Genomic DNA, 9123 nt, shown 5'->3' with positions numbered 1-9123 from the left:
CGGCGCTCCCTCAGCACTGACCCTCCGACAGTGCGGCGCTCCCTCAGCACTGACCCTCCGACAGTGCGGCGCTCCCTCAGCACTGACCCTCCGACAGTGTTGCATTCTGTACCAGTCTGGGTTGAAGGTCAGAGTGTAACTGTGTAGGGAAATGCAGAGGTTTCCTCACCTTCAGGTGGTACATCATCATTTCATTCGCCAAGTGACTCCTGTACTGGGCTTCGTGAACCTTTTTGTACAACAACGACTGGAAGGAGAGACAGAAATATTTGGAAGATCAGTGTCACGCTTGGTAATGACCATGATATATAGACAGTTCATCACCTCAGATAGTGCGCCCCCTTCATCACTAATCTCCCAACAGTTATGTGGTTGTAACAATCCTCCATCATTTCAAAACCCAGCCCTCCCTGTGGCTGTCTTCAAATATACAGTCATAGCATCTTAATTCTGCTCCTGCATCTTATGGTCTTACGGTCTTATGCAAGTTCCCCTCCGAGCCACTCACCATCCTGTCTTGGAAATATATCGCCATTTCTTCACTGTCACTGGGTTAAAATCCTGGTATTGCCTCCCTAAGGACATTATGGGTCAACCCACAGCACATGGACTGCAGTGGTTCAAGAAGGCAGCTCACCCCCACCTTCTCAAGGGGCAACTAGGGACGGGCAATAAATACTGGGTCCACATTCCATCAGCAAATAAAGGAAAATTGCCCTCCCAATCACTTGCTGTACCTGCATTATAATCTTTTATGATTCATGTACCGGGACACCCACATCCCTCTCTAGCTCAGAGTCCACTTAAATAATAGAGACAACAAGGTGCAGAAGGGTCTAGGCCCAAAACATCAGCCTCTCTGCTCCTATGATGCTACTTGGCCTGCTGTGTTCATCCAGCTCTGCACGTTGTTGTCTCGGATTCTCCAGCATCTGCAGTTCCTGCTATCTCCACTTAAATAATATGCTGCTTTTCTACTCTTCCTGCTAAAGTGGATGAGTTCACCTTTTCCCATGTTATACTCCATCTGCCATGTTATTATCCATATTGCTTCACCTATCCACATCACTTTGCAGACTCCCTATGTCCTCTTTAGTACTGGGGAACTTAGCTGCCATTCATTTGGTCCCCTCATCCAAATCATTGACATATACTGTAAAAGGTTGACCCCCAACACTGATCTCCATGGCACACCCCTTGTTCCATTTTGCCAACCTGTAAATGATTCATTTATGCTAACTTTCTGTCACCAACCAATCCCGTACTCTAGTTAACTTGCTAACCCGAATGTTATTTTGTGGAAGGCCATTTGACTTGGCAATGTGTCCAATGCCCCAGAAATCCGAGTATACCATACCTACGCATCCCTTTTATCCATCTTGTTTGTTATTTCTTCAAGGAACTTTGACAGATTAATCACACAAGATTTCCCTTTCACAGAACCACCAAGAATCTGCCTGATAGTACTGAGTGCTGAGGTCCCTATACACTCCTGGCCAGTATAGACTGAGTGCTTGAGAGCCTCACTGAGGACGTGCTGGAGCAGGATAGTCTGCAATTATAGAAGATGCTGGGGAAATCCTGGGAGAGAACAGACAGTGAAGGCAGCAATGGTCACAGCCCCTGCACTACCGGGGAGCGGTGGGATTCTGAATCTACCTTTTTACTGCTTATGGTGCCCTGAAATTATCCCAAACAGAGGCAGCCCCTTTATCATTTTTGTTTGGATACTCACCAGAACAAGTTTGGCAACATGAAGTAAGGGCAGTGTATTCTGTACCAGCATCAACTCACCTAGCCTGCATTCAACTTGCCCCCTCTCAAAATCCAACTCTGCCAGTCTAACATTTGACAAGTACAGTCCAATTGATATTCCACTCCTCGAGTCAGGAATCCCACTGCTGAGTCTGACATCCCACTCCCCAGTCCGAGATCCCACTCCCCAGTCCGAGATCCCACTCCCCAGTCCGACATCCCACTCCCCAGTCCGACATCCCACTCCCCAGTCCGACATCCCACTCCCCAGTCCGACCTCCCATTCCTGAGTCCTACATCCCACTCCCCAGTCCTACATCCCACTCCCCAGTCCAACATCCCATTCCTGAGTCCAACATCCCACTTCCCAGTCTGACATTCCACTCCCCAGTCCGACATCCCACTCCCCAGTCCGACCTCCCATTCCTGAGTCCGACATCCCACTCCCCAGTCTGACATTCCACTCCCCAGTCCGACATCCCACTTCCGAGTCCTACATCCACTCCCGAGTCCGACATCCCACTCCCCAGTCCTACATCCCACTCCCGAGTCCTACATCCCACTCCCGAGTCCGACATCCCACTCCTAAAAGGTTGAAAAGGCTGGGCCTATAATCCATTGGAGTTTAGAAGAATGTGAGAAGATGGAATTGAGGCATCCAAGATCCTGAGGGGACTTGACCATGTCAATGCCTAGACGATGTCTCCCCTTGTGGGAATGACTCGAACCAGGGGGAACACAGTTTAAGCATAACGGGTCTCCTGTTTTATTTCAGGGACCAGGAGGGACTTTGTTTCTCACGGTGGCTACCTGAGCCTTTGGAGCTCTCTTTCTCCAGGATGGATGGAGGTAAGGTCATTGAGTGTTTTAAGGCAAAGGAAGATGAACTGAGAAGAGAAACAAAGCTAATGGGGAAAGGGTGGGGAAGTGAAGTTGAGGCCACATCAGATCAACCATGATTGTACTGAAAGGCATAGCATGCCAACCCAGAAAGCAGTGCAGTGAACCCTTTCTGAACTCCTTCCAATGCATTTATATCAATGTTTAGCAACAGAGTCTGATGTGAACAGAGATCGTGAATGTGGATGAATGACCTAATCCAGCTCTAAACTCATCTGTCTGGAAAGACCTGGCATGTTTGGAAGTGTTGGATGTCACCGTTGGAGACGGCTCCGTCCCCAGTACTCACATGGGCAATGCTGATCCCGCAGTAAATGGAGAAGGCCAGAGCTAAATCTTCATCAAACTTTGTAAACCAGGGTCCGTTTATCTTGTTACACAGCTCTGCCACTCCTACAATCTCTGTGCAAAGGAGAACAACAGGAGTCAGAACACAAACAAAACTTGATGTTGGGAAGATGCCATTCTGACCCTTAATTGTTCAGGCCACTCCATGGCATGTTTACTTTAGTATCCAACCACTCGGGGCTGGTATAACTCAGGAAATGAGGCTACGAACTTACACACAGCAAACTCCCACTAAGGTGAAGGGTAAGGTCACTGAATTGCGGGAGATTCTTAGGCTGCTGTCTCATTAGAGAGAGACACAGAGAGAGATGACTGGTGGCAGTTTAACGTAAGGGGAGATGTTCAGACAGTGACAGTAACGTCAGTCAGTACAAGAACTGAGCCCACACTGTTGGTGTCACTCTGCATTGCAAGCCAGCCAACTGAGCTAAGTGTTCCCCTCCTACACCAGCACAGTGATAATAACCAGATAATCTGTTCAGGTGATGTTGATCTAGGGATGCTGGGGAGAACACCCTCTACCTTTCACGTCAGCCAAGCAGATACCTTGGGCCAAATGGCCTGCTCTGCACTATAATCATTTGTAAATTCATTGAAATCATGTCGTGTGAATTTTACACTCAAGAGGACGGGGGGGATGTCCCATTTACAGTTTCTGTGAGCAAATTGGGTTCTTACGACATTCCACAAATGATGGATATTCATCATATTTACTTCTGTTTGGGAACTTGGGTTCTAAAGTGGAGAAATGATACATACCTTTGATTCATGTTTTATATTTTATGTGTTAGGAAGGCAGGAGGATGAGGATTTTAGTTTCAGTTTAAAATTGTTCTGTGAGTGGTAAGAGAGATTATTTTTAAAACATACATTTCAATGAGGTCCTTAAAACCCTTGAGGTAAATAGTTCGATTCATTAGAAAAAAAAATCCGATGTTGCCGAGCAACAGGAGTCCAGTATCACAGAATATCAGAACAATCTAGGAGTCAGAGACTTCATCAGAGAGAAAATGTCAAATTGTTGTTAGTTTAGCAGTCTCCAAAGCAGTCAGGGCTAGGGGAACAAACTCATGGGTATAGTATAACAAGGTGTAGAGCTGGATGAACACAGCAGGCCAGGCAGCATCAGAGGAGCAGAAAAGCTGACGTTTCGGGTCTGGACCCTTCTTCTTTCTGGAATCTATTTCTGAAGAAGGGCCCCGACCCGAAACGTCAGCTTGCTTGCTCCTCTGATGTTGCTTGGCCTGCTGCGTTCATCCAGCTCTACACCTTGTTATCTCAGACTCCAGCATCGGCAGTTCCTGCTATCTCTCAAACTCATAGGTATGTTTGGAAGAAAATTCCAAAGCAGGGTGTGAGGCATTTGCTAAAGACAATCCCATTGAGTGAATGCAGACATTTTCTGAAATGAAACTGATTCCACTCACAGTATCTGAAAAGGAGCTTTAAAGTGAAGTCAGGGTGGTCCTTCACTGAGGTTTGAATATCTGTAAGGTTGTTGATATTTGGAATAAGATTTTTTCAAATACTTTCTTTAACATAGTATTTTGTTTTTCTTTTATATGGTAAACCTTCCATGTACTTTTGTTAAACATACGTTGACAGCCTCTTTGGAATATGTTCAATGATTGGCTATCACAATAAACTAAAAAGAAAAAATGAAAAATTATGGTCTGTCAAGGCAGGTCCCACTCTGGGATCTGACTTGTTCAAGATTACCATCAGGTAGGATCAGAACGCATGTTAACAAATTTCAAATGATCAGCTTTATTGAGTTATATGTTGGACTGTGTGGGTTGGTGGTGGCCATTCAACCCCTCAACTGGTTCACTATTCGCTTAGTTCATGGCTGAAAGGTAACCAAATCTCAGTCAGTGCGACTCAATATTCTTATAAAATTACTGCCATGGTCTTCAGAGAATAAATAAAGTCATATTCACTTGAAACAAGGCCTGAAGATTTCTGGAAAAGCATGTCAGCAAAGCTTTACCCCTTGCTGTCATCTGGATACTTGCAAGAATCCCAAATTTCAAACAAGGACAACAATATATGAAGGGTTGTTTTTTCTGACCAGAGGCCTGTGACCAGCGGTGTTCCATAGGGATTGATGCTGGGTCCACTGTTTTCTGTCATTTATATAAACGATATGCATGAGAATTCAGGAGGCAAGGTTAGTAAGTTTGCAGATAACACCAAAACTGGTGATATAGTGCGCAGTGAGTAATCTAAGATTACAAAAGGATGATCTTGATCGATTGGGTCAATGGGCTGAGGAGTGACAGATGGAGCTTAGTTTGGGTAAATACAAGGTATTGCATTTTGGTAAAACAAACAATGGCAGGACTTACACAGTTAATGGTAGGGCCCTGGGTAGCACTGTCGAATAGAGAGACCGAGGGGTTCAGGTACATAGTTCTTTGAAAGTTGCACTACAGTTAGACAGGATGGTTAAGAAGGCATTTAGCATGCTTGCCTTCATTGCTCAGACCTTTGAGTATAGGAATTGGGACATCATGTTGTTGTTGCACAGGAAGTTGGTGAGGCTGTTTTTGGAGTACTGTGTGCAGTTCTGGTCACCTTGCTATAAGAAGGCTATTATTAAACTGGGGAGGGTTCAGAAGAGATTTATAAGAATGTTGCCAGGACTGGAGGGTTTGAGTTATAAGGACAGGCTGGATAGGTTGAGACCTTTTTTCACTGGAGCGTAGGAGGTTGAGAGGTTTATAAAATCATAAGGGGTATAGAAAAGGTGAATATCAAAGATCTTTTCTGTATGGTAGGACAGTTCAAAACTAGAGACCATATTTTCAAAATAAGAAGACTTAAAAGGGACCTGAGGGGTAATTTTTTTTCACACAGATGGTGGTTCGTGTGTGCAATGAACTGCCAGAGGTACATGCAGTTCCAGTTACAACATTTAAAAGGCATCTGGACAGTTACATGAATAGGAAAGGTTTGGAGGGATATGGGCCAAATGCCAGAAAGTGGGACTAGTTGAATTTGGGAAATTTGATCGGCATGGATGAGTTGGGCCGAAGAGTCTGTTTCCATGCTGTATAACGCGGCAGCAGGAAAAAGGGCTGATTGGTTGGCAAGGCAACTCTGATTGGTCGAGGTGTTGCCATGAGGAAAGTAATTAGAAACTGCAGGCTTAGTAAGCTCTCAGGCAATGTACAGAAGGGGCAAGGTTCGAACACCCTCAGGTGACTGTCTGTGTGGAGTTTGCGCAATCTCCCCGTGTCTGTGTGGGTTTCCTCCGGGTGCTCCAGTTTCCTCCCACAGTCCAAAGATGTGCAGGCTGGGATGGATTGGCCGTGCTAAATTGCCCCATAGTGTTCAGGGGTGTGTAGATTAGGTGGGTTATAGGGGAATTGGTCTAGGTGGGATGCTCTGAGGGTCGGTATGGACTTTTTGGGCCGAATGGCCTGTTTCCACACTGTAGGGATTCTACGATCTATGATCTATGAACTCTGAATGTGCTAATCGCTTCATGAACGACTAGTTTCACATTACCATCTGAGTTTGTAATGTGGCTCATTTGCGCTTGCAAAAAGCAACATACATTCAGATACAGGGACACATTCTGTGCAATTGAAGTTCAAGGCTGGCATCTTCCTTGAATTATGCAGGAGCTTGGGAAATGATGTTCACCCAGCAAAAATCAGCAATGGCTGGGGAGCAGCATCTGCAGGAGAGAAACAGTTAACATTTCGAGTTCACAGACCCTTCTTCAGAAGCAGCTGAGAGAAGGTGGTATTCTTGCTGATAACGGGGTGGGGGAGGGGAGGTGGAGAAAGGAGTGAACGGATCAGTAGAGATGGAGCAGAGAGAGAGAGAGAGAGAGAGAGAGAGAAAGATAGGCAGACAGGGGGATTGCTGATAGTAAACCCAAAGAGGAAGAGAAACTAGAGAGGTGACAATGGGGAGTAGGAGTGAGCGAAAATAGGGTTGGCTGTCCTAAAACCAACTATTTCCTGACAGAATCCAGGGTGTGGGGCTTAGTTGTAGACAGGCAAGGTGTTTTCCCTTTTGTTTCATTTTACTCTTTTGCCCTTCCTATGTCAGGGACTGCTCTGTGCCTCTATCCTGGGACGCTTTCTCTCTGCACTGGGAGTGGGCGGGGAAGGCTGAGCAATGCTGGGATCTTGATGTGTACTCACGGTTGTTGTCATCGATGATGGGGAAGCACAGGATGTTCCGTGTGCGGAAGCCGGTGCTGGCATCCATGCCCCGGTAAAAGAGGGGGTGAGAGTAGGCATCCTTGATGTTGAGGATTTTGCCCGTAGTGGCCACATGCCCAGCGATGCCCTGGTCAGCTGGCATCCTGAATTCAGCGGACTGGAACGAGACAGGGTAAAAGAAAACTCTTAACGCTGACCCAATGGTGGCAGCAGTGGAGGGAAGGGAAAGTGAGGGAGCAGACAGGAGGGAGGGAGGGAGACACTCAAGTTGAGAGGAATGAGGTGGGGCTCAACAGAGGGTGGGAATGTAAGAAGGGAAGGTAAGAAATCAAGAACACATGAATAGAGGCAGGAGTTGTAGAGTCACAGAATCATACAGCACAGAAACAGACCCTTCAGTCCAACTTGACCAGGTTTTCCAAACTAAACTAGTCCTAATTGTCTGTATTTGATCCATATTCCGCTAAACCTTGCCTATCCATGTACCAGTCCAAATATTGTTTAATGTTGTAATTGTACCCACCTCTACCACATCCTCTGGCAGTTCGTTCCACATACACACCACTGTATGTGTGAAAAATTTGTCCCTCAGGTCCCTTTTAGATCTTTTTCCTCTCGTTTTAAACCCATGCCCCCTTGTTTTTAACTCCTGTACTCCAGGGAAAAAGACCTTTGCTATTCACTTTATCCGTGCCTTTCATGATTTTATAAATCTCCACAAAGTCATCCTTCAACCTCCTACGCTCCAGGGAATAAAGTCCCAGCCTCTTCTTATAACTCAAATGCTCCAGTCCCAGCAACATCCTAGAAAATCAGTAGACCATTCAGCTTGTTCAGCTATTCCATACTATCCTGGCTGAACTTTACTCTATCCCATCCTCCCCCCTGTCTCTCAGTTCTCTGACACACCAACCCTAAACGTACTCCACAACCAAGTATCCACGAGACTCCAGCGTAGAGAATTCCAAACACACACAACAGGAGAAGCATCTCCACATCTCAGTCGCAAATCTTCCCGAGGCTGTGTCTGCGCTCTCGATGCATCAGAATCCAATACTCTCCTGACAACACACTGGGCAGACCCACACATTAAAGAGGGTGGGGCACAGGTTAAATCCTTTAGATCGGGGGCGGGGGAAATGTCTTCCCTCAGTAGGTGGTTAATGCTTGGAACTCTCTCCCTCAGAGAGCATGGAAGATCTAACATTGAACATACTCAAGGCTGGGACAGGCAGAGAGACCTCTGATCGACAGGGGTATCAAATGTTATGGGGGACAGGCAGGAAAGAGGACCCGAGACAGGCTTTGGACCATCCTTGTTTGTGTTCTATAGCAGAGCAGGTTGAGGAGCCTAATGGCCTATATTCAACATTCTAATTTGTACAATTAACATCAGCAACACTTCCAGTACAATCCCCGTGTCATTCCATTCTCCCAGTGTCCCTGAATCCGCCAGTCTCTGGCCGGAGCGGGACGGTCAGCGAAAGGTGCGGCCGGAGCGGGACGGTCAGTGGGAGGTGGGGCCGGAGCGGAACGGTCAGTGGGAGGTGGGGCCGGAGCGGGACGGTCAGCGGGAGGTGGGGCCGGAGCGGGACGGTCAGTGGGAGGTGGGACTGGAGCGGGATGGTCAGTGGGGGGTGGGGCCGGAGCGGGACGGTCAGCAGGAGGTGGGGCCGGAGCAGGACGGTCAGTGGGGGGTGGGGCCGGAGCGGTCAGCCTGTCACAGATCTCGAGCATGGCAGTACGGGGATAGCGAGACCACGTGTGGAGAGCACCCAGTGTACAGAGACTGCAAGCTATAGAAGGACTGTGATAGTAGGAACTGCAGATGCTGGAGAATCCGAGACAACAAGGTGCAGGGCTGGATGAACACAGCAGGCCAAGCAGCATCATAGGAGCAGAGAGGCTGACGTTTCGGGCCGAGACCCTTCATCAGAAA

At 47.1% G+C, this 9123-nt stretch overlaps 1 protein-coding gene across 1 annotated transcript in view; it reads right to left on the bottom strand.

Annotated features, from left to right (window-relative positions):
- The window catches only part of LOC109910748 (cGMP-dependent 3',5'-cyclic phosphodiesterase), a 118965-nt gene that overhangs the window by 42792 nt on the left and 67050 nt on the right, over window positions 1-9123 (bottom strand). The window contains exons 14-16 of the mRNA XM_048598333.1: window positions 7164-7341; window positions 2945-3057; window positions 170-247 (exon numbers count right to left, since the gene is read on the bottom strand). Of these exons, the coding sequence (XP_048454290.1) occupies window positions 170-247; window positions 2945-3057; window positions 7164-7341 (369 nt within the window). The remainder of the gene's footprint in view (window positions 1-169; window positions 248-2944; window positions 3058-7163; window positions 7342-9123) is intronic.

Source organism: Rhincodon typus, chromosome 6, assembly GCF_021869965.1.
Source record: "Rhincodon typus isolate 14 chromosome 6, sRhiTyp1.1, whole genome shotgun sequence".
Lineage (NCBI taxonomy): Eukaryota > Metazoa > Chordata > Chondrichthyes > Orectolobiformes > Rhincodontidae > Rhincodon > Rhincodon typus.
This window is presented reverse-complemented; position numbering and strand designations above follow the sequence as displayed.